The 25,873-nt window shown below is 47.9% G+C and overlaps 2 protein-coding genes across 5 annotated transcripts in view; both read right to left on the reverse strand.

Moving 5' to 3' along the window:
• SFXN5 (sideroflexin 5) overlaps positions 1 to 2,796 on the reverse strand; it is a 196,478-nt gene extending 193,682 nt beyond the window's left edge. For both annotated transcript variants that reach the window (XM_006261298.4, XM_014597100.3), the window contains exon 1: positions 2,691 to 2,796. In XM_006261298.4, the coding sequence (XP_006261360.3) occupies positions 2,691 to 2,747 (57 nt within the window). In that variant the 5' untranslated portion in view covers positions 2,748 to 2,796. The remainder of the gene's footprint in view (positions 1 to 2,690) is intronic.
• Positions 2,797 to 10,938: 8,142 nt separating this feature from the next.
• Positions 10,939 to 25,873, reverse strand: part of RAB11FIP5 (RAB11 family interacting protein 5) — a 76,848-nt gene continuing 61,913 nt past the window's right edge. For all 3 annotated transcript variants that reach the window (XM_019495653.2, XM_019495654.2, XM_014597096.3), the window contains 2 exons: positions 17,781 to 17,967; positions 10,939 to 15,884 (listed from right to left, as the gene is read on the reverse strand). In XM_019495653.2, the coding sequence (XP_019351198.1) occupies positions 15,672 to 15,884; positions 17,781 to 17,967 (400 nt within the window). In that variant the 3' untranslated portion in view covers positions 10,939 to 15,671. The remainder of the gene's footprint in view (positions 15,885 to 17,780; positions 17,968 to 25,873) is intronic.

A 25,873-nucleotide genomic window follows, 5' to 3' on the forward strand; every position in this document is an offset into this window, starting at 1 on the left:
TACTTCACGTAGGCCACTGTCTCTGTCAGCATCAGACTTTCCTACCTACCTAGCACCCATCAGAAGGGAAAATTTGAAATGGAGGGGCCTGCTGCCTGCACTGCAACGTGTAATATGCTTCTGCAAACTCCCGAATGCTCCGCATGTCCCTCTCCCACGTTCGTGCTGAAGCACTATCAGGATAGCCAACATATGGTTATCAACAGAGCTTTTATAGATGTAAATCCTTTACCTGACAAGGCAGAACAGAGATCGTGCAAACAAGCAATTAGATAGTTAAGTGGCCATTTCAGGCGGTGAACCAGAACAGCCCCCTCAAAGCAGTTACAGGTTTTTACGATGGGCGGGCGAGGGTAAAAATCCTCCCCACCCAGCCTGGAAAAGAAAAATCATCCAGCTTTCACCAGACCAGGGGCTGGTCCTCCTCAGTCTCCCACAGAAACCTCCCTGCTCTTGCACTGAAAAAGCTCCTGGGCTGGGGTCAGACTGTTGGTATCTTTTATCACAGGGCTTCCTAGCCCTGCTCTGGACTAGGCGACATATGGGGGGGGGACCCCCTATTTACACTAGTTCCTGCCTGCTACAGCCATCAGTGTCTTACACAGTGCATAGTGAACAGGTGGAACTCACTGCCACAGGATGGTTTTGGAGGCCAAAATCATAACCAGGCTCAAAAAAAAGGGATTACACAAATATATGGAGAATAGGGCTACTGGGGGCTATTAAACTTAGAAATAGGATTTATTAAGGGTCTCACAGGCAGGTCTTTCTACTGTATTTCCTTATACTTGTCCTCTAAAGCATCTCTGACTTGCCAAGGTCAGAAACAGGACAGAGCAAGATCAGCTTTTGCTCTGGTCCAGCCTGGCTGTTCTTAAGCATCACGGCAGGTGTATTCCCTAGAAATTTCCAAACCAGACACCTACACAGCCAACTGCACCTTTGTGCTGAACTTCAACCCAAAGCCATTTTAAAAAGAGAACAAACAAACAGAACTGTACAAGGCTGCCCAAGCGTTCGGTGGAAAAACACGCTCGTTTGTTGCAAAGTCAAAGGGAAGAAAACTAACTCAGCTCTGTTCTAGTAAAATCAGCATAGAAGCATGGAGACGTGGGGGCTGGAAGGGATGTCCAGGGGGTTACGTCTAGTCCAACCCTGCCCGAGGCAGGCTCAGCCCTGTGCAAACCATCCCATACAAATCCATCATCTAAACTCTACATAAAAAAAAAAAATCAACCCCGGCACAACACAGACCTCACACCCGAACCCGCCACAGGTAAAACAGAGGAACCACAGCAGCCACCGTCCTGCTTCTACGAAATCTTATTAATATACGCTCAAGAGGTCCTGGGTGGAAGACCATGCCCCACACTGCAGGGGAAGGCAACCCCCTCCCCAATCTGCGCCGATCCGACCGTAGGGTAAAAACACCTTAAGACTTATATTTGGGTTTGGGCTTAAAAGAATCTCGTGCCCCACATTTGCTCCTTCTGGAAGTGTTTCTTCTGCAACAAAATAAGTATCTCCCGCTTTTTTGCTTTACAAAAAAAAGAAATAAAATCATCTGAAGTCTGTTTCCGAATGGAAAGTGGGACGGAAAAGTCACGTGCATCTCAAACTTGTTCTCTCTGCGATTTACCAAGCCGTCTTGATCACAAAAGTACAAGCAGCGGAGAGAGGACTGCATCCAACAAAGAGCAGAGGATGAGACCACGAGGGTGGGAAGGGACCTGAGGAGGTCACATCGAGTGCAACCCCCTGCTCCAAGCAGGACCAGCCCCAACTACATCATCCCAGACAAGGCTTTGTCTAACTGGGTCTTCAACACCTCCAAGGACGGAGAGTCCACCGCCTCTCCGGTGCTTCACCACCCTCCTGGTGAGAAAGTTTTTCCTACTATCCAACCTCAACTTCCCTAGCTGCAGCTTGAGCCCATTGCTCCTTGTCCTGTCATCTGCCCCCACTGAGACCAGCCCAGCTCCATCCTCTTTGAACCCCAATGCAGGGAGGTGAAGGCTGCTATTCAACCCCCCTCGGTCTTCTCTTCTGCAGACTCAATCAGCCCATTTCCCCCAGCCTCCACCACAAGTCATGTCCCCCAGCCCCGCAACCATTTTCATTGCAAATTCTCCAGTGTGTCCACGTCCTTTTGGGAGCGGACGCAGGACTCCGGATATGTGCTCCCCAGGGTTGAATAGAGGGGAAGAACCACTTCCCTCCATGTGCTGCCAGCGCTCCTACCCATGTACTGGGGGACTCAGAACAGGACGGGGAGCGCACCCCCACCCCGCTGCCACGCTGCTCAACCGTGGGAATGGGGCTGAGTAAAGGCTGCTTTGTCCTATGGAGCAAGGTGCAAAGTGCATGTGAAACAAGGTTGCGCCCATTTCCCAGACCCCGGGAGGCAAGTGGAGGCTGATCCCCCAGGGCTCCTCCAGCCACCCACCCTTAGGGCTTGGAGAGATGCCCGCTGCCCGCACGCGCCCGCCCCTAGGGGGGCGCAGCACCAATCCCCAGCCGCCTCCAGAGCAACCGCAATGATTGACACCGCGGGGAGCCAATGAGCGCGGGCGAATCCCACCAATCGGGGCGGGGGGGCTCCCCTCAATGGGGGCGACACCACGTCCCCCCAGAGCGGAGGTGGGGGGCGGCCCCGGACAGCTGTCCCTCCTCCCCCCCGGCCGCGCTACCTGCTCGAAGCGGGGCTTCCCCAGCTGGAAGGGCGGGTAGTCCGACAGCTCCGCCATCCCCCTCGCGCCGCGAGCGCCACTTTAAACGGCCACCCCCGCCGCCCGGTCCGGCCCCGCCCTCGCCCCGCCCCTCACCGTGCGACGCTCCTATTGGCCGCGGCCAACCGCAGCCGCGGCGGAGCATGCTGGGGGATGGAGTCCTAGCGCCGCCGTCCAGCGAGGCATCATGGGACGTGTAGTTCCCCCGCCTGTGGCGGGGCAAGGGGGGGAGGGAGGAATGGAACCTGGGAAAAGGCATGCTGGGAAATGGAGTCCCGGGGGCGGGAGGCGCCTATGGGGGGAGTGATGCATTGTGGGACATGTAGGCAGAGACGCCGAGGGTATTCTGGGGGTTGTAGTTTCTCTCCTCAGGCTGAGTAGGTGGCCAGGGCAGTGCTTCCCAAACGTTTCCTCATCATGGCCCCATTTATGTTCCCATTTCCTCAACATGACCCCAGTTGTGACCCCATTTCCTCAACATGGCCCTATTTACATCCCCTTTTCTTCAGTATGACCCCATTTATAGCCCCATTTCCTCAGCAAGACCAGATTCATGGCCCGGTTCCCTCAGCATGGCCCCATTTCCTCAACATGACCCCATTTATGGTCCCATTTCCTCAGTATGACCCCACTTATGGCTCCATTTCCTCCACATGACCCCTTTTGTGGCCCTATTTCCTCAACATGACCCAATTCCCTCAGCATGGCTCCATTTATGACTCCATTTCCTCCACATGACCCCATTTGTGGCCCCATTTCTACAGTATGACCCCATTTATGACTCCATTTCCTCAACATGATCCCATTTATGGTCCCATTTCCACAGTATGACCCCACTTATGGCTCCATTTCCTCCACATGACCCCATTTGTGGCCCTATTTCCTCAACATGACCCCATTTCCTCAGTATGACCCCATTTATGACCCCATTTCCTCAGCATGGCTCCATTTATGACCCCTTTTCCTCCACATGACCCCATTTGTGACCCTATTTCCTCCCCATGACCCCATTTGTGGCCCTATTTCCTCAACATGACCCCATTTCCTCAGTATGACCCCATTTATGAACCCATTTCCTCAGCATGGCTCCATTTATGACCCCTTTTCCTCCACATGACCCCATTTGTGACCCTATTTCCTCCCCATGACCCCATTTGTGGCCCTATTTCCTCAACATGACCCCATTTCCTCAGTATGACTTCATTTATGACCCCATTTCCTCAGCATGGCTCCATTTATGACCCCTTTTCCTCCACATGACCCCATTTGTGGCCCCATTTCCTCCCCATGACCCCATTTCCTCATCATGGCCCCCTCACTCCCAACCCACAGTTTCCCACCCCGTGACCCTACCCGCTGATGCTGCGACCCCGATTTGGGGTGGCAACCCACGTTTTGGGAGCCGCGGGGTTCAGAGGGCCGTGCTAAGAAAATCGAACGGGTCAGAAAATGGGCTTTTCTGTGATTACAAAAAATATATATTTAAAAAATGGCATAGGTTTTGTCCAGTTCCCCCTATTTTGAAAAAGGAGAAGAACGGAAATCAGTTGCTAAACGCTGCAATGATGCCTCCTGGGAGCTGTAGTTCAGGGGCTATATGATTTCTGGGCAGGGATTATATTTCTATTTCCCGTGACGAACTGAGGTCTCATTTCACAGCGGTGGGACAACCGCGATGTGAAGGAGCCATGGCCATGGCCGAGTCAGGGAAGACCCAGCTGGGGAGCGGAGACAGGTGTGGGGGAGCCACATTACAGCTCCTGTATGTCCCGGTGGAAGGAGAGATGAATAGAAACTTTTCCAATTTCAGCCATGTGTTTCACATTTTTGTTGTTGGTCCCAAAAAAAAAATAAAAATTGCAGGAAAACCCCAAGCAATTTCACAAAAAAAGCAGCCATTGACTTTTGCAGAATTGGGCGTCTCATGTTAAAATCATCCACTGTCCAGACAGTGCAAAAGGCATCCATCCATCGACAGGGTCCCAGCAGTCATCTCTCTTTGGAAGAAGTATTGTCATTCAGGCAAGGCAGGGCTAAAATATTACAGCTCAAATATAAATTTGCATTTTAATGCAAAGTTATAAACACTTGGTCTAACAACTCGTATGCTGCATGTGCGAGCACGACAGACTTCGGGACAGAAGCAAGCTGGACTCTCACAAGCCTACGACAACGAGGCGAGGTCTGACAAAATCTGGCAACAGAACAGCAATTCCACTTAGCACTTAGACACCAATACTTCTTTACCATTATTTCTCAAGTAAAAAGGGAGGCGAACGATCATTACCTTATTTTACAGCTGGGGACATGAAAAGTGGGGAGAGCAAAAGCCCCTGGTTTAGGAATTATGACATCACTTCTGATTGAAAGCCAAGTCACCGGCAGAGAAAGGGATTTTTCAAGCGAATTATTTACAAATCTAATCTTTTTTTTTATGCTGGTTTAACTACAAAACCTACAAAGCACTTGGAGGGGGAAAGGATATCATAACTCTACTAGTTCTCCTGGCTTTCATAGACTTTCAGGGTAGAAAAAGAACAAGTGCGCAACACAAGCAAAAAGAAGATTAAAAACACAAGCAAACTCTTCAAACTTTCACGAAGAAGCACAAGAGGAAACAGCCCAAACCTTTTCCCACTCAGCCTTTATAATGGTCACTGTGAAGTAGATTTCGAAGAGCATCCTACTTTATAATGCACTTTGGAGCAGGATACCGTACGTGATTTGGAGGACAGTGAGGGTTGCACAGATGCACCTTCACGGAGAAGTTTTTTTTATCCTACAGTCAAGTGATTTTGTGAGAGTCTCAGCTTCCAAAAATGAGCATGTTCCTAAGCCTTATGGTTGCAAATAAAATCTTGAAAAATGTCAGCCCTAAACACTTCAAGCCCACAAAGCACATGAAACAACTCTGCATTGTCTACTGACACCTCCTAGTTTTTAAGAGCTGGGGGTCATTTTTTTTGGGGGGGTGGGGGGGATGATTCTTTTATTAGAGTTATATCATGGGTCAAAGTGTTGGTGGCCACAGCTCCCATGAACACCCCTGCCCACAGTGCAGCTAGGGAGAGCTAGTGCTGATAATGTCAAGCGTGTTACTCAATATCCTGCTGTGGGTGAGACAGGGGAAAGGAGGGGATGGCATTTGGGTGGAACAAGAAAAAAGCACAATTAACTCATTCTCTTGCAGTTCAGTTAAAGGGAAAAGGTCAAGGTAACACTTGCATTGTCCTTACTCCATTTCCCCCTCACTTCTGTTCTACTAATCGTAACCTCATCTATAGATTCATTATAGTAGCCCCCATCATCCTTCTCCCTCATTTTGGATCTTAGCTCTTTCTTTATTCCTACTTCTTCCATGCTGCTGCTAGCTTTATAGGCAGCCTTCCCATAACACTTTGGAAAATCAAAGAAAAGCTGAGCACATCTAATATTTTACCCCCAGTCAGACTGGCAGGGGGGGGCTTTGCCTTTCTCTGCAGCAGCAGGCACGGTCCTCTTCCCCGAATCACTCAGACATATTTAACATCTGCTTCCTCCTTTGCAATGGCAGGACACTGACAGTACCCTCGTCCCCCCAATTTACCTATAACATTTGACATTTTCAGCATTTTGCATGGTCATTTTGCAAGTGGGTTGTTCACGAAGTGTTTAAGAATAGGTTACGGATCTGCACTGCCACACATCTGCATCTGCATTTTCAGACCTGCGTTTTGTGTATTGGCTTCTATTCCACCCAGGAGAGCACACAAAACACCAGCAGCAAAGCACTGCCGGAAGAAGGGTGTTTGTCCCCAAAAGTTTGCAAAGAACAATTTTCCCACCTATTTAGTTGGACTAATAAAAGATATCACATTTACCCAAAGAACCTTGTCTGCCTAAAAATAAGCTAGATGTCTAGTGTGATTTAGACAGGCCAATTCTGCCTTGAGAAGCAGGTTGCTGCCTGAGGTCTCCTTCCAGCCCTATTATTTTATGAACAGATCTTTCAAGAAGGAACTTTGGTTGCAGAGGAAATAAAACTTTTTATGGCAGGAAAAAAGTGGAAGCAAACAGACTTCCATGCCCTTTGTCACGCCACAAAAGCCCAAATCCGTGTCCACAACAAGAAACAGTATTAATTTATGCCACTATTTTGCAACGGACATCCATTTGTATTAAGGCAGGAGAGCATGGGTAGCCCAGAGCTGCTTGTACTCTCAAGCTACCCCAGGGCAGACAATCCTGGAGTTTCAGCGGCCTGATCCTGCTCGCTCCTTGAACTCCCCGGAAGAGGAATTAATTTAGCAATGTCTGTTTGTAATCTCTGTCATATGCTTCTCAGCCCTGTCCTTCCTCTTATCTTCCCCTGATTGCTGAGTTGATCTCATTTAGATCACGTGCTACTCCGGGGGTAAGGGCTGAGTTGTGCTTTCTTCTGGGAAGAGTCTGGCACTTTCCCAGGGCCTCACACACTAATGGTGCATTTTAAATATCACCACTACTATAAGTAGCACTTGAGATTATTAAAGAGAGGTATTTTAGGCATGCTAAAGAGCCAACAATACCTACTTACTCACTGTGATCTCAGCAATATCAATAGGATTGGCCAGGTAAGGAAGGATTCCTCAGTTCAGCAAGGACTATAAGATCCAGGCTCTGAAGCTTTATATGGAAAAGTTTTCTCAGCCATAAACTCTTTTATCCACCGGTATGATGACCCCTGGCATATCTTGTACCTGGTGAAAGGGAGATCAAGATTTACCCAGTATTTTCAGGTGGTCTGAAAGTAAGGCAGCGGTTCCCAAATCAGGGCCCGTGACCCCAAAAGGAGTTATGACATTTAATGCGTGAGGTCATGAGCTTCACAGGAATTCAAGAATAGCAGACAAGCTCAGACCCCAAGCGGGTTTGCCACTGAAAGAGATTACGGCATCAAACAAATTACAGCGATTGCAGAGGAGATGAGGACTTCCCATGCCTCAGCTGCTCTGTACTAACTGTCTACGTGCATGCTCTTACCCTGCGGCAGGTGAAAGCTAAGCCGGTCTTTTAATCGCTCATTGAAAAGGGGGAGAGAGGGGATAAAAGGGGGTCAGTTCTGCTGCTCTTGACTCTAAACAATCACGTGCAACATGTTTCCTCCTGAACCGACCTCTGAGCAGCCCTAATGTAATGCATCAAAACAGGTGCCAAGCTAGAAAACAGAAAACGATCCCGCTGGATCATTGCGCTAGGATTAGGGCTAAACACCTCGGTGTAGGCAGCGGAGCCCTTTACTTAACAGGAGGCTAGTTTTAAAGAGCAAAGAGATGAGGAAAGTGAGGAATACAAATCTGGGCCTGGGCAAGAAAAACAGATGATTGATAACCTAACAGGTGGGCGAGATTAGAAGTGAGAAGCTTGTAGGAAAAGGCTCAGCAGGGGAAATGCCCTGGACAAAGCAGAGACCTGGTGCAAGCTCAGCCTTTGACTGCAATAATGGCATGCGGGCTTTATCCCAAACACTCGGGTGTCACTCTGAAAGCAGTGCAGGACCCTGCTCTAATGCCCTCTTTGTTTGGTAAATGTTGCTGCCTCGCAGGGACAGTCTCTTCCCCGGCTGCAGCCTTCCTCTGTTTTCACAGGTGTCCTGTGATCCCTGTTTACCCTGAACCCTGACCCCGGCTCAAACACAGACTTACTACTGATAATGAGGGCCAGGAGAGAGTATTCGACCCTGTTTTCCCAAAGGGCTTTTGGTTCCGTCACCAGTTCCTTTTCCTCCCCTTCGAGGAAGACTCGCCCTAAGTAGCATCCTCCAGCCTGCCCCAAACACATAGGGAAACACAAAGGCCCGTTGTTCCCTCCCCAGGACATAAAGCTGGGGGCTTCAGTGCCTCGCTCTTGCTCCTGACATATAGCATGCCTCCATTATGACGAATTATTACTAGCCCTTTTGATGAACTGTTCTCTTGATTTCTGAAGACCCAGTCTGTTTAGCTTGGGGCAGCAGCTGTAAAAAGGCAGATTTTACCAGCTACCTAGGGTTTAAAAATATCACCCCTCTGCCTTGGTTGCACATGGCCTTGTAAATAAGGAGCAGACAAGGTTGTCTTCTCCTAAGAGCCATATTAACACAGCAACACAGTATGGTCTTGGGAGAGTAGAAAGTCTTCATTAAGTTTGGCTAGAAATGGAAGGACACTACCCCTTTCTTCTGAAAACTTCCACTTACCAAGTCTTTAATGAGCAAATGTCAGGACCCCCAGCTGCACAGCCCTTCATATTCAGTACGGACATCTTCCGCATCATAACTTTTTTGGCATTCCTCAGCTAGCCCTTGTACATCACCTGCCCTGTAATATGCTATTGAGTGCGTGGGCTACACACTGCAGAGACAGAAAAAGCATTTAAACATTCACGTATTGATGGAGGTTGTTCTACTTCCAACTTCGTCACATCGCAACCCCAGTTTAACACTGTATTTGAAGCATGGGTTCTGTAACCCACAGGAAGCTTTTAAGCAAGCCAGCTTCCTTACTAAAAATGATCCTGTCCTCCTACTAAAGAAAGATTTCTTCCCGTAGGGATAAACCGTCTCAAGTGCTGGGCTGCGTGCATCCTATTGAAGACCCGTTGACCTTGCCAGTGCCCTTTATAGCATTCCTGCAGTTCTTAATTAAACTCTCACTCTGTCAAAAAACCTCTCCTCTAAAAATAGTTGCTTTGCTAATGTTTTCTGTGCTCTCTCAACTTTCTACTATGAAAGCAGAGGCTGTGGGATCAGGGGCAGAGCAACCAGGTCTCTACCGGGGTCTAGACAGGCACCTCCAGGTCTCTAGGTGCCTCACAGGCACCTCCAAGGAGCTTGCTTCATTTGAGCATAATAAATGCTGCTCCATAGGGCCAATAAGGGACCACAAGGGCAACCTACTCTTAAGCTAAGGTTTCTGTGGTGCAAGTGGCTCCAGCTCCCATTTTGCTTTAATCCACCTCTGAACAGACTCGAGGTGATAAGTGGCTTGTTAGCAAACTACAGCATGGAGAATCTGATCTAAAGCCACCTCCTGTTCCTCAGCAAGGGCACGAGAGGGATTCAAATCACTTTAACAAGATATAGAGCTAAGGTTGGTGGTTCGTAGGAGGGATTTCCCCGAGTATGGACACCCCGTCCTATTAGAAGTGGACATGGTCTGAAATAGCAGGCAGCAAAATTGTTAGTACGCTTGAAAACAAGCACAAAGGTTTGTCATTATCCCTTGGCTCTGAATGTCCAGCCACCATTCATCTCCAAGGATGGGTCTTTTCTGTGGTTAACCCCGCTGATCAGCACCTGAGTTGACCTGCACTAATTAGTGCACCTGCACTAATGTCTTGGTTGGTCTTGGCAACACACATCGGGGTGTTTCGCACCTCTGATGGCATCACTCATTGTAAGCTGAGCTGCACCATAATTCGTTCCCCTTGATCTGTGGGAGGACTCGTCTGCTCTTCAGTGCATACGGGAGGAATTATAGGAAGACAATGGAAAGCTAGTGGCACTCCAGTGATTTAAACTGTGCCCTCATGACAAAGCGGGTAGCCTGAATGAAAGCTGCATCTGAGCACTAAGCCGTAACCTCAGCCAGGTCACCTTCCTCTGGCTAAAGCAGCACGAAATGCAGGTCAGCGGGGTGGAGTGTGGCAGCGTTTAGGTTAGAGCCAGAACTGGTTCTAAGTGAAGACGCAGCCAAGCCATACGAAGGATGGCAGCAGGAGGTTTCAGCTGGGCAACTCAGTTGTTTTAGTTATCCTTCATATTCCAATGCATTTTGGCTACGAGAAAGCATTAAGGGTTGGCTGGGGCTTTGCCTGCTTCTCTCTTGTGCAGTGGGAAAGAGGCGAGCCAAGAACAGGAAACAAGGCCAAGGAGCCGGGACATCTTGGTCCCATGTTAAGCTCTGCCAGAACCACCAAGCAAACTCGACCGGGTCACTCGATGATCTGCGCTCTCCCCCATACACCTGGTGTTATCGATGCTGCTTCCTTTTGCAACCCGCACCTTTATAATGTTACCGGTACAAACACCTTGCTTCCACAGCAGGACCCTTGGCTTCAATGAAACAGAAACAAACAGACCAGGCTCCTAAAGGAAGGAATCAATGAACACTAGCCCTGTTTTACCAACTAAAAGTTACCGGCTCAGAGTCCCACGCTCCCCAAGTGCCAACTGACACAGCCCCGCAATAAAAATCAAAAGCATCTAGGAACAGCTTGAACAATTTTTATTTCTTTAAAGTGCTTAAAATGTAAATAACAAGCTCTTTTATAAACATTAGTTGCAACTATTAAAACAAAGAAACATATGCAGGACCTGCTTCCCACATACACAAAGTACAGGGAATCCAACAACTCCCCGCATTTGAACACACTAACCCTCTGTTTTCGGGTGCACATTTGTAACACAGAACATACTGCTCCTTTACAGACAAGATCAACTCGAGTGGGTTCACGTGGCATTGTTCGATAGCCGCGGCCCTTCGTGTTCGTTCCAGTTATAAGGACTTCACTTGGCATCTCTCGTGGCAGCCCCCCCTACCACACACATATACACACCCTGTAACCCCTGAGGCCAGAAGAGCAAATAAAGAAGAATCAAATTGCTTGACAGAGTTCCTTTAAAAATATATATAAAAATAAAACCTATTGACCTGGTGAGCTGACAACAAAATGCTGCACAGATATGGCCCGCTGCATGTCTGCAGAGAAACTTGTGAAGCATTTGTGTGCGGGAGGGTCAGATTATAGCAGACAGAGAAAAATAAGTTATGGGAATAGACTTATTGAAAACCAAGCAAACAAAACCACTGCTGTTGGTAATGAGTGATACATATGCACTCAAATCATCCTTTCTGCAGGGACCAGCCATCACCCAGAGGACTCCTGGTTTAGACTTCAGCATTAGCATGGTGATATCCTTTCAACGCCTTGTTTCCACAAAATAATCTCTCAATATGGATTCAGGACAAGAGCATCAGTAGTTTTAAGGACAAATACATTTGTTTACTCTTCTCCCTTCCCTCCCCACCTTCCTTTTTTAAACACTGACGCTTCTATCTTCTCGTCGGTTCATCCAATAATTTTTGTTCCTAGTACCAGTGAGGTTAATTCAATCATCAGGCTGGTCTTAAACATTTGTCTCCAGATACTTACGGCATGTTTAACATTCCTGGCTCTATTATGCAGGGGAGAATCACACGGGGAAGAAGATTTGTGGGGCAGTGGAGTGGAGCAATGGAGGACAAAACAACAAGCTGACTGTAACACAAGTAAACAGGCCGATTGAAAAGGAATTATCCGCAAGGAGGGTCTTTCCCTCCCCTCTGACTTTTGAATGCCCCAGTAGTCCGTGACACCAACGTCCGCACAGGGAAGGGCAGCAGCACACCCCTTGCAGCCACAATTGCTGTCCTTATTCCTTCTTCCCCCTCTCATGAACCAACTTTCAGTTCAGACGTTGGGTTGCCCAACCAGCTCTTTCTGCCAAATCCTGAATGTTTCCTTGGGCATCATCATTTTCATGCCGTCTACTTTATCCTCTTAAGGCATGGCCAGCATAAATGGAGAGTTTCTCATGGAGTAGAGTCTTCTAGGTACAGAGTTAGACCATGCACAGAGAGGGAAGACAAGGTCAGAGAGAAAACTCATACTATTAAACATGGCATAGCCCTGTGCAGTCCTATGCAATGCAGCTCTGCTTTGAGAGGATGTGAATATATGAATGCACAAAACATTCAAGCTTTGGGGAAAAAAAGGCAGAGAACTGACTAAGGCAGGCAGCGATTTAGAGATGTGATTTAACTATCATGGAAGAGGAGGAGAGAAGCTTAAGTTTAAAAACACTGGCACTTGTGTGTGTGCAGATGCACAAGTATATGTGCAGTGTGTGGAAAGCACCTACAGTGTGGGAGTCCTCAGGAGGAGAACACACACACACACATACACACACAATCCTACAGGAATAGCCAAGAGGCCGCAGAGGGACCAAGCCAACCGGGAGGAACAGTTTAGGCCCAGTCTTATTTGGTCTCTTGTATTTTGCAGTGTTTGCGAGAGGAATAGCAAACAGATGGCTTCTCCCATCCGGGAGCAGTTCTGGTCCTAAGCAAGAAGGGACAGACAGAAGGCGGAAACTATCTTTTATGCACATGTTGGTTAAGACCCAATGTAGACACATTCATGCTCACAGATATAAAATACTAGACTTCCCTCCTTTATAGTCCCCATTTGACACAGGTCTCTGTAGTCCAGTACATCTGACTTTGATCAGCCTCTCCTTTCTACCTCTTCTTGCTTACCCATTTTATTTGTACACAGAGTTTTGCTTATTTGCTTCGTATTGGAAGCAACTTCTTCCCAGCACGCGCACACACACCATTCAGATAACAGAAAGTCCTTTTCCAAGAGGCATGCAACCAGAGGGAGATCACAGCTCTCCCTGGAGGAATTTTTTGATTGTACATGCGAAGAGGAATTGTTGGTACTCAAACTCATATACAGAAATTAAAAAAAAAAAAAAAAAAGCAGGATTCCTCTCTTAAAGTCCTAAATCTTACAATATAAACATAGCCCCATGTTCCCCGAGATGCACAAATACAGCAGAGTAGGCAGGTAAGTGCAAAACCTCAGATTGGATCCATTTCCTATTGCAACCAAAGGCAAGTAAGAGCTCACAGCCAGTATTTCCAGCAAAGCCTCCTTCTCATACAACACGGGCTAGATCGGGACACCAAACTCTTCATTATTGTACCAGCAGGTCCACTGAACTTTTACTGATGTATCCTTCCAGCAGGTCTACCAGCCGCAGTCTACCTTGGCGTACACTCTTCTCTGTTACTATCTGTAGATTAATCTCAACATCATTTACATCAGACTAATGCAAAGTGTTCCAGCCAACAGTAACTTGCCCACTTTTTTAATAGGACAGGTCTTGTTTTTGGCTTTAAACAAAACACAAAGACTTTAAGGAAGCCACAGCCTAGCCAGCAAGGAAAACTTTGCCTAGTTGGGCAAGGCATAGACTGAAAGCTAAGTTTAAAGAATCCTTTTAGCAAGGAAACTGCCTTGTTCTGTTGCAAAAGGCACAACTTGTAAAATCCATGTGTGCACAGAGGCAGGTCACAGTAAAAGGAAAGGAAGACTTTAGAAGGAAAAGCCACACGCTCCAGGGACAGGTAGGAACAATGCACCTTGGGCATGTCAAGGCAGGGGAAGTCCCAGGTGTTAAGCTCTTTTGTTAGCTTCTTGTTGGGATAGGACAGGTAGGAAAACCATCCACCCAGTGCCTTGATGGAGTGAGAAAAAGAAGCCCAGAGATAAACACCAAAGAACAGATGTGGCACTAATTTCTCCCCACATCCCCACCACTACTGCACACCAGAGTCAACTGCTGCACACTTCCTGCTGCAGGTGGACGGATCACTCACAATCAAGCCCCAGACTCACTAGCTATTAACCCAAGCAGATCAGGAGCTTGTTAAGAGAACAACCCCCTCCTCAACAAGTAGTGCTGAAAGTGTTCAACCCCAGAGAGCTGGTCCAGAGAAACATCTAGGGACTGGCCAAGGGTGTCGAAGGCTGGATACTTATATAGATGTGATCAAGCTGCAGTCGTACTGCTGATAATGGTCGGTGTGTACTAACGAACTGATAGCCTACTACAAAGATCAACTGAAGGTGTCCATCAGGCATCTGATCAACTAGGTTGCCAAGCACACAGAGGTGGGTTGGCAGTCATCTATTCATTTGCATACACATTTTTGTTTCTTACGGCATTTTTCCATCTCATTTAAAAAAAAAAAAAGAGACACAAAACACAAAGAAATAAGTAGATTGTGTCAAAGGGGCAGACAGCTGGCTATGGTGGTTTCAAAGCACTCCCTGTAAATACTAGAAAGAGGAATCTGGTATGATAATACTGCATGGAAAAGGACATAGCAGTGATCTATGGAAACAAGTGTCCATAGCATGTATTAGTGCCATTTCCACTGGGAATGGGTTGGGGAGATTTGCATAAAGGAAGTTTCAGGGGCTGCACAAACTTCACCATGTCTCTTCACAGGGACTGTAGGATACAGGGTGAAGTTTTGTGTCAAGCTGAGTAATGGAGACAGTCACATCACAGCAGAAAACCTGGCCGGACACAGTGCAGATCTAAGCGCAGTACGTGACATGCCACCTAATGCACGTGTTGTCCTTCAGGCTTATCCAGTTTCATCATTGTGAGTTGTTTCCTGCCCCCATCAGCCATCTGTCTGGGTACTCGGGGCTTGCAGGAATGTCTTGTATGGCAAGGAAACCCTTTGCTTTAGGGAACCATCAGATAATATGAGAGAGCTGAAAACAGCTGTCCCTTACTTCACTTACTTGCACAGTTGAAAGAGCAACAAGACAGGGTAGATCCTCATTGAGCTCTTAAGTGTCATGGGTAAGGTTTCTCAGAGACTGCAGGAGAAACAGCTCACAATGCTTTCCATAAGCAACTACATGCTGTTTTAGACAGGATGGAGGTGTTTGGGGCTGAAGAAGGAGCAGCCTGAAAAACAAGGGCAAGGTGGCACATTTCCACTGCCCACGCTCTCAGTCCCATGGGTGATGTAAGGCTCCGGTACTCTGCCCAAAAAGATGCCTCTCCATGCTGTTGCTGGGCCCCTGGGGAGAAGCCTATTTTTTTGGGAGGATATTGCTGACTGTATTATAATACTGGGTTCTGTGCCTGACAGGAACAAGAGGTGGAGCGCATTTCTCTGGAGATGCAGATCATCTTTCCTGCTCAATTTCTTGTAAACCTCAATTTCTTGTAAACTTGCCAAGGCCACCACAGTTCTCTCGTGTTTTACCTGCAAAAGGAGGTGTAAGTGCAAGGGTCGGGGGGGGGTGTAGCGTGTTTATTCCAGAAGTGCTGTAGGCAAGTGATGCTGACGAGATCTCCAAGGAGCGAGGCTACTTGCTGGTCTTGGTTTCCTCTAGGGGGATCTGAAGGAGGGTGGGAGACTGTTCCATAATGCGCACCAGCAGCCGGTCAATGTAGTTTTCCAGCTCCTGGATGTGCTCCTCCTTCTTGCTCAGTTCTTTCTCCCTCTGCAGCAGCAGCTGGATGAGTTCGTCATGGGTCAGGTGATAATACTTGGCAGACTGGTCTGGCAGAGCAGGATCCTAAGGCAAGAGCAAACAGGAGAAGCCAGTGAGATGTGAAAGGTGACTAGCAAAACACAACTGCAGCCAACACAGACTATGTGTGCTGCAAGGTACAGCATATGGCCATTACGGTAGTAGCATCCTACAGCACTTTACAGTCACACTGGATCGGAAGGGACCACCCGAACACTGAGTCTGGTCTCCTGCTCTTACAGGCAGCTACATTATAATCCTATTAAAAAATTGATCATACTCTCTTTTAGGTTTAGGCAGAATGTTTGCCCCCGCTACTCCTACTGGAAAGCTGCTCCATAATCTCCCTTCTCTGATGGTTAGAAGCCTTCTAATTCCCATCCTAAATGTATTATTATCCAGTGTGTATGTATCTATTCTTGTGCTAATAATGTCTAATAGCCTAAATAGTTCCTTTTCTGCACTGGTGTTTTTTCATTGTTTTACTCTTCCATTGTATGGATGGTTAATAGCAGTGCAAGAGACTGTGCAGAGCAGACACGGAGCATAGGGAAGAACCAGGAGCTTGTCCCAGATGGCAGTGACTCTTCCAGCCACAGTGGGGAGATCATGAGAAGGGAGAGAGAGGAAGTTACAGCTAGCTGGATGCAGGGGAGCAGAATCATACAACACCTGAGAGCCAAGGATGGAAGATATGGTTGTAAGCCAGACCCCCAGAAATACAGGGAGCATTGCTAGGGGTGTTTGAGCACAGCATCTGAAGTGGCTGTAGTCCTGTGAAATAGAGCAGCAAGCAACACTGTACACACAGCAGGTCTCAGGACACCTGGGGCAGGGAATGCAATAGCCTGGGGGAGAGGAAATTCAGGCATCCCATTGGGACCATGTATTTGTGCATATCCACAATACAGCAAAAGGGCTTTTGATGTGCCCATCTCCACACCAACTTTTCGCAGGCCCTGCACTATGAAGAACTAAGGCACATGCAACATTTCAGGAAGCATCTGTCAAGAGACAGAGCCCTTTGGATTTTCATTCACAGTGAACTCGACACATCACTGACGTCTTCCTCTCTGCAAAGCATTCAGCTCTGAATAGATGGGAGAACTGCTGTGTTTGGCAGCAACCCCCTCAAATACACCGACTGCTCCACTTGGGCAGCTCTCTACGTGGAATAAGATGTAGCGCCTTCTCCAGATTAGGTAATCAGCCTCGGCGAGTGGCGGCACCAATCAGCTAGCCCCCGTGCTAATTAGCCCACACAGAGCTCCAATGCTCCCAGTTTAGGAGGCGGTGCCTGTGGAGCCACATGTGGTACATGAAGACCTTGCTGTATGGCATGGTTTGCATACTGTGTAGACATGACCCTAGTTCAATTTTGGGGGGTTCAAGGCATCCCTCACGGGCCTCGAGGCATCCCTCCATAACTTTTGTGAACTGAGTCGCACAGAGTTTACCTCCTTGCAGAGGGGCAGGCAATACGGGTAGAGGGTCAGCCAGGTAGGGACAAGCCTGAGCCTGTGCTTATCTCACACCTCAGGACACCCTTCGAAGGAACTTGTGGCACCCAACCTGCCAAGGCAGCCTGGTTGAGAATCGCTACTAAAGCCATCCAGCTTGTCTTGTGAACTGTAAGTCACGGCTTAGCAGGAGGCAATGAAATCAGAGGCCTGATCATGAAGCAGAAGGAAAAAGAGTGCATGCTCACTCCGTCCAGGCTAGGATCCTGCTGTGCACTTAGCATCAAGACTGGAGGCAGGACTACTGGGTAATAGCCGAAGCTCCGCTGATTCAGCCATCTAACAGCATCACGCAGACAAGCGTCCCCTACTTCGGGGATAGCTACGGCTTCCATTTCAAGCACCTCTAAGTACTAATATGATGGAAGCAAACCAGTGGCTAAGGAGAATGAGAGTCAGAGGACAGTGGTGATGCACCTACCTTTAATTTCTTGTGCTCCGCCTTCTCTAGTTGCGTGGACGGGGCCACTGGCTGGATGCTGCCTGTTGTGACGGTCTTCAGCTTCTCCAGGCCACTGCTCAGGGCGGAGGTCAAGCTGGACCTGTGCTGCTTTTTCTCACTGGAGGCCTCTGACACTGCAGCACTTATGGGCTTCACTGGATGAGGACTAGGGAAAGCAAGAAAGACAGACAGTTAATGGCACACATGGCTGAGGGGAGGAAAGCACTTTTATCTGCCCTAGATTGGGGAGGAGGCTGCATAGCTGCCATTAAAGTCACACAGCAAGACGTCCCATAATGAACCACACTGAACGATCCTGGCTCCTAGGGCAGGGGTGACCAAAGTGCAGCCCACCGGCAGACAGCCCACAGCGCTCTCCAATGCAGCTTGTGACCTCCAAGATGAAAACAGGACTCGTGGAAACTGCAGACTCCAGGACACAACGCTGAATCTTAATGCAAGGAAATCAAGCCCCGGCACGTTGGAACTCATGGTCTCTGCAGGCTGCTCAACCTGGCAGCATTGTGTGCTGGAAGCCATGGTCTGGGGGTCACTGAAGCAATGGGAGATTTCGTGCAAGTTAGGTGCAAAAATGGGGGGCTCCTGGCTGCGTGTACAGCTAAGGACTTTGTGGCAGAGTCTGGGTGCCCCTGGGACAGCCTAATTAACTGCCTCCATTAATTACAGGACAGCTTTGGTTATCCAAACCCTCAATTACCCAAACAGCAATTCTTTTCTTTTTTTTTTAAACTATGTTGCACCTGCTGGTATGGTACAACCACCTGTTCTCCTTCCAGCTTTGCTGCAAAGGTCTGCATGGGTCAGGGCGGTCTGGTTTTACACATGATATCACAAATTGCCACCGTTTCTCTTATCCAAACAGCTTTTTGTCCTGTGCCTTGCACGGGTTTGCTTAAGTGAGAAGACACTGCGCTATGTTATTATTACAAGCTTCAATCTGCAAGTTGCCTATTGCACATTTTCCACAGCTGTGAGACTACTCTAGTTTCACTAAGAAACCTCGCTAAATACCATATTTTCTCACATACAACACCTGCCCAAATATAATATGCATCTTGTTTTTGAATGGCTGAATGAAGAAATAAAGATTTGTCCACAGTTAGGGCTGCACAGAGCAGGGACAGAGCCTAAACTCACTCTCCGTTTCTGCAGAACTAAAGCTGATTCCCTAGCTGCTGCAGAAAACTGGTCTCCATGGGTGGATTTATGATTCTGAAAAGAGCTAAGAGGCTGTGCAAGAGAGAAACCAGGAGCAGCTAGCTGATAGCAAAAGTTAGATTGATTAATACAACGTCATGACCATTAAAAAGGGGAGATGATTCATTAACACTTGCAGAGTGAAGAACAATGAGCTATTAAGTCAACTGACTCCCTCAGCTGCCTGAATAGTAATACCACAGCTGCTGTACTCTGACGCAGGAATCAAACCAGGGTATTTCCAACCCCTGGCAGAAAGTCAGCTCCCTGCTTAAGACGCATCCCAATTTCAGGGAAAGGAGCATGTTGTATGTGAGAAAATATGGTATTCGAGTTTCACTAACAACGGTCCCTGGCTTTTTCCTTCCAGTGCTTTTGGCTACAACATAACTCAAGGGCACTACAGCATCTGTACCAAAACACCCCAGTCAAGCCATAGGGACACAGCAGCATTGCCTCTTTGCACTCTTTGGCAGATGAGAAAGAATTGCTCTGTTTTAGCTAGCAAGCCCGCCCCTTCTGCAGTTACTGGAAGTGGATACAGGCTGCATTTCAGGGCTTGGTCAGCACGTGTTTGGCCTTCTAGCTGTAGTCTGGACCCCCCTCCAAACTAACGGGAAGAGAAGTGTCCTGTGGCAAGCTGTGCTGCAAGCTTCTAGTGGAGCAGAGCGGGGCTGGTGCAATAACTATCCAGGTCAGACATCAAAACCAGGAAAGGAAAGCCAGGATAAAAAAGCCATGGAGCATACTTACACTGCAAGTGCAGCAGCTATGCTACGAAGAGTCATGACTACAACTGACATATGTGCATGTACTACTGACAGCTCAGAGGAGCTCCAGTGCTCACAAGGATTCATCTGTTCAAAGACCCAGTCCAGTGATGCAAGTGAGGATGTTTCCCATTTGGAGATGGTATAACTGACACTCATCCAGGGGAAGTAACATGTACACAAAGTTTCTGGCAGAGCCAGGAACAGGAACCCCTTCCTCCTAATCTCCAGGCCTGTAATCTAGCTTCAAGGTTGTGAAAACTGGAGAAAGACAACAGAGCACAGGGGATCCCAGATTTGAAAAGCACTCCTCCAAAAGGCCCCCAAGTTGCTTCTAGTAGCCAAACTGAGTTACCCCTAGCAATAAAAAAGAACTGCAAAACCTACCAGAACTTCAGCTGAAGCAATGCTGCCAGGGATGCTATGATAACAGAAATGGAGTGGGAAGAGAAATGTGACCTTTTCAGAGCAGTACAGATCATTCAAATCCCAACACAGATCCATCTTGCACATGGCAGCATTCCCCAGAAAGGAGCCTTCCAGTTTGCACGTGCTTTGGGGATGGACATTTGCACTCTAGATCAGGGATCAGACTCACAGCCATCAGCCATGAGAGCTGCACGCCCTTTGAAAGACCAGCCAGCCATCTCAGAGAGGCATTGGGACCCAGGTTCAAAACTCAGGGCAGAGGAGAAAGGTGTCCCTTTTCTTAGGCCTCCAAGACTGGTCCTGTGGTTCAGAGTTGGCTCCTTGTTACTTGTATTTCAGTTCCTGTGAGTGCACACCTGCTCAGGGTAGAGTCTGGTGATGCTATAGCCACTGCTTGGAGCCAGATAAGCAGAGATCGCTAGCTTAGAAGCCAAAATTGGTGATCTGAGTCCTACTTAGCACTGGAGGAGACATGTTGTAACTGGCAGGTCTCCCTATGCACCACGGAGAAATTTTCAGAGACCCTCTTCCTTCCAGGACGGTGTTGGCCAAGTCAATCTACATCCACAGTCCAGGCTAGTTTGGCCAGGTTGGTCCCAGGAGCTTTCATGAGACAATGCCAGCTGCCCCTAACATTACAAAGCTAATGCATTAACACATCCTGCCAGGACCCTGCAAACACCAGGCTACCCAGACTTCAGGTGGCAAAGGGAAAGAGAGGGAGATCCTTTTAGCATCCCAAGTGAGTCCACTGATGCCCTTCCAGGTGACAGGGTGACTGTAATGGAGAGCTGGCACTCAGCCTTCGTAGCTCAACCTGCTAGACGTTGGACCAGGCTGCACGAGAGAACAGCCGTATACCTAGGACTGGGCCATCCTGGGCTATGGCTGGGGCTGCTCAGGCCCACGGCTCTAAACCCAGAGCTTCGGGGATATGCTCCTACCCCAACTCCACAGCAGCTAGTTAAGGTTAGGGTGCTAGGGTTTTGTCTTACACACCACAGCTCCACCCTGAGCAGGACTTCTGGCCTGGACAGCGAGACACGACAGACGATATGCTTCACTGTCTGGCCAGTGAGGACTATGAGCAGCCCCAAAACACTTAGTGTCCTCAGTGAAGGCTCAGCCTGGTCAGAGACTTCCCAGCGATCACCTACCAATGGATGACACTCTCCCCAGTTGGCAAAAGAGCAAGAAACCAGGGTGGATGATAAAGAAATGGGGCAGATGCCATGACGAGAGATCCTTGCAGAGTCACACCAGCGGGCACAACCCCTTCCCCAACCATTATTCTTCTCTGGCCTGTTGTTAAAGCCGTGCAAGGAGGGAGGAGACTGCAGAAGCCTCCAGATGCAAGCAGAGACCTCTCTGAGATGGATCAAGGGCTTCACCCAGATGTTTTGGGATGTGGGGAAACAGTTTGTCTTCCCACAGCTCAGGCTTTCTCCAGTTGATTCCCCCTGGCCCAGGCATTGGAGCACGGCCCTACCGAAGCATTCAGGGGGAGATTAACAGAGCTGGCTGAAGTGTTGAGCAGGACCCTGACCCTGTCCAGTATCTTTCCTCAGCTCCCAGACTTGCTGGTGAAGAATTTTAGCTGTGGCTGTAAGCACCCTTTCAAGTTACCCGAGCACCTGGCTCCTTGCTTAGCAAGACCCAAAAAAGTAAGGGGCATTCCTGCATGAGTCGCCAAGCCATCAGGCACTTTCACGTCACCACGCTGTGCATAAGAGACCAACTATCAGGAAGAAAACAGCCTCTTGCAAGCATCTCCAACCTCTCAATGGAGTTGTTAGGAAGTTGCCCCTGTTTTGGTTGGCACAGCTGACCCACATCAGAAGCGCTGGACCTATGGATAAGACAAACTGGTATTTGAAACAGCTGAGCTTTCAGACTCAGCCCTGAAGGTAACAAACCACTGGAATAATTTCCCTCATGATACCATTTGTAGCTTTGAAATTCAAGCATTAGATGCTGCTCAAAACAAAAACATTTCTGAGAGCAGAAAGCACGCCACGGCGTTCTCTGTTTTCTTGGGCAAGCAGACAGGATCATTGTTGGGATTTCTTCCGCCTCTAAAAAGATTCCTGCAAATCCTTTCAAGGTGGCAGCTATAGTGTTTCTGGTAACTGGCATTTTTTTCCTACTATCAACAAGGAGTACAGCCCAGCCAAAAGAGCACAAGTCAGACGTTCCCAGGTCTAAGCTCAGGCCAGTGTGCTGATGGTCATGAGACTTTGGGCACATCTCTAAAAGTTTCCGCATCTCAGTTTCCTCAACTACAACTGGGTTCACCACCCCCATCGCACAGGTACCGTGAAGTCCTGACTGCTGTTGATAAGGCACGCAGGCGTTCTTCGAAGATAAAAGCAGTGAGCGAGAAGTGTGTGAAAGGAAGCAGTGCTCAGATCAAGACAGTTTGCTTTCATTCTTCAGTGTCATTCTAAAAAGATGTCTTCCTTTTAGAAATAAAAGACTTAAGTAAAAGCAATGACTTGTGTTGTGGCAAACAACATTTCCTTGTGCACAAGGGTGTAGGTTGTAGCCGTGTTGGTCTAAGGACATCGGCAGACAAAAACTTCAGGAAGCAGGATGCTGTATTCCTCCTAATACCTTGAGACCTTGGAAGGGCTGCTAGGAATCTGAACGGAGGAGAGTCCAGAAGCTGTCACACTTGCCGTAATGCCCCTTCTAGTATCTGTGGGCTTGTTACCCAACAGTGGTTTAAAATGAATATCAACCCAAGAGCAAAATTCTCAATCTGCACTCTAGCAGCAGCTCTCAGGGCTCAGCAAGGCCTCTCCGAAGCACAAGGAAGAAAACCAGTCCAAACTTTTCCAGGGAAGGACCTGAAAACTCAGAAGCTTTAACAAAAAGCACGCTGGCTTTGTGTTAAAGACATCAGAACATGGCACGTTCCCAAAACCACAAGAGAAGGAGGAATTTCTTGATCCTAATAAATTTCACGTGCAAACCTCATGTTTGCAACATGCTCCGGACATGTCCCAGGCTGTGGAAGCAAGGCAAGAGTTGTCCTTCAGGCAGGTGATGCCCATTTCCAGGACATCTCCAAAGGGCAGGCAGACAGAAGATGATGTGAGAAACGCTCCTCTTCCTACTTTTGAAGAGTGGGTGCCGTTTACTTTTCAATGAAAGAAAACCTATTGCTGAACTTGCCCTATCGACAGGAAAATGAAGATTTGCCATGCAAGAAACAAGCTTTCAGGAAAGTTCACCGATGCTTCAATATTTCCAGGAAAACAAATCAGTAACGGAGGTGGAAAAAACTGCTTGAAGCTGCTGTAGAGAATTAAATGCACAGCAGGACTCTTGTCAAAAAATTAATAAGGAGGCTATTCCTCTCATGGCCTCTTGCTCACTCATAAGGCAGTCTACAGGCAAGATTGACGGCCTGCAGCTTTCTGGTTTGTGTTATGTGGGAGTTGAAAGCTAAGTGAAAAGCTTCTCTTCTGGACTTCATAAGTCTCAACCTAACTGGAACAAAGACCCAAGGACCCAAAGAAATCATAGTCTCCACTGCAATCACCAGGAAGAGCCAAAACAACTCGACATGCAGGACGTCTGCAGCTGAAGGTATCTTGATTTTTCCAGGGTTAAGTGCTAACAATACCGACTCCTCACTCCATCCCGCTTTCCTTCTGTTCACTGCTTACAACCACGAGTGTCTCCAGAGCAATGTTGGAGAGAGAAGAAATACATTTCTACCCAGGCCATGTTGCATTAGTCTGCTCTGTGGTTGTAGCTCCATCTTCACTGCTAGAGTAGCTATCTTCTAAATACCCTTGCCGCTACTACGTAGACGGAAATGGCCTGAGGAGTGGCTTAGTCTGCAGTGCCAGACATCCAGCGGTACATAATTCTGCTGTTTCAAACAACCACCTCTATAGCTGTGACTGGCTGAAAGTTGCTCCTTCTGTCCAGCAGCCACGCTGACAAAAAAGGCTATTGCACTTCTGCTGGAGCAGACCTTCTCATGGATGGGTGCGCACCACCTCCCAACCCACAGCTGAAGGTCCTGTGATAACTCCCGCAGGCACCAGGCTCCATGTTCCTCTACTCAGCGGATGGTAGTTAAGTCTACTTAGCTCCTACTCTAGGCTTGAAGGCCATCCTCTCTCTCAGTTTGCCTACACTTCTTTATCTGCCAGCCATCATCCTACCCATCAATCCTACCATCATCCTACTCTTCTTTATCTGCCAACCATCATTCTACCATCATCTACCATCATCCTATTCTTCTTTATCTGCCAGCCATTATCTTACCCATCAATCCTACCATCATCCTACTCTTCTTTATCTGCCAACCATCATCCTACCCATCAAACCTACCATCATCTACCATCATCCTACTCTTCTTTATCTGCCAACCATTATCTTACCCATCAATCCTACCACCATCTACCATCATCCTACTCTTCTTTATCTGCCAAACATCATCCTACCATTGCCCCAATGGATAGCTAGAGACTCCGTGCCATCTAAAACAAGAGGCCATCCCTTCTGCCCCTGAACTCTGCAAAGCCCTGTGACAGTTTGTCAAACACAACGTGTTGGGTGCCCAACAGAAAAAAGGAGGTTGCTAGTTTACCACAGTATCATGCAGCACATACCCTTCTACCCCATCTCTCAGCTGGTAACCTCAACAAACTCTACTAGAAAGTCATGGCTTTCTCGCAAATATCTGCATTGTACAGAGAAGAAACTAAAGCCTAGAGTGATGGGCCCAGTCTGAAACCTGGATATGCCATTAACCATGAGTGTGTGCTGTACATACAGTGATTTCCTTTTGCCTGGCATCAGCCTTCTTAAATAAGCAGAACACATCCTTTTCCCAGGACACATTTCTTTCCATAAAGCACATCAGGAATCATCTGAGAAGTATTTTTTAACAGTTTTTGAGCAAAATTACCTGTTAGAGGAAGAATAATCCCATTAGAAATGATCCAAGGATCTAGCCATGATGGAAGCACTGAATGGACAAAGAATCCCCCTGAGAGAGAGACCAATCCTGGAAACAATCTGAATGCAGAGCTCCTGACTCAGGAGAGCTTTGCACTTGGGAAAAAAACACCTTAGTACAAGACCTAAAAGGAAGACATCTACTGAACCTCTTCACAAGCAGAAAAGGCATTACCCCCTCAGGCTGGTAGGAATATCCAAATCACTGAACTGTCTCCCAGACACTCCTTTTTTGCATCCATAGCAGAAGTAAGGCAGATCAGATCAGGGTCTCAGCCAGCCTTCACATGGGCGTTCATAGTTTCCATCACTCATTCTGAACCAGGAGCAGAATTTGGTCCTTGAATGGACGGATCCCCATGACTTTTCCTTGTTCCAGGAAAACTGGAATAACTGTGAAACCCACCATGATTACTAGCCTGTCCCGCTCTGTCCAAGCTCCGTCCTGGATCTTCCTTCGTTTAACCCAGCTCTAACACCTCCCTCCCCACTCCCTGCGTATTCAGAGCCAAATCCGATTTGTTCTCGAACAGGATTCCCTGGAGGACTCAAGCAAGCAGAATGGAGCCATTTTTTAGCTATGGGAAGAAGAGAATTTTAGTACTTGATGGTAATTAAAAAAAGGAACCAAAGCTGAATTAAATGTAGGAAGAAACAGCTGCAAACATGTTATGA

The sequence above is a fragment of the Alligator mississippiensis genome, chromosome 2 (assembly GCF_030867095.1).
Source record: "Alligator mississippiensis isolate rAllMis1 chromosome 2, rAllMis1, whole genome shotgun sequence".
In the NCBI taxonomy this organism is placed as follows: Eukaryota; Metazoa; Chordata; order Crocodylia; family Alligatoridae; genus Alligator; species Alligator mississippiensis.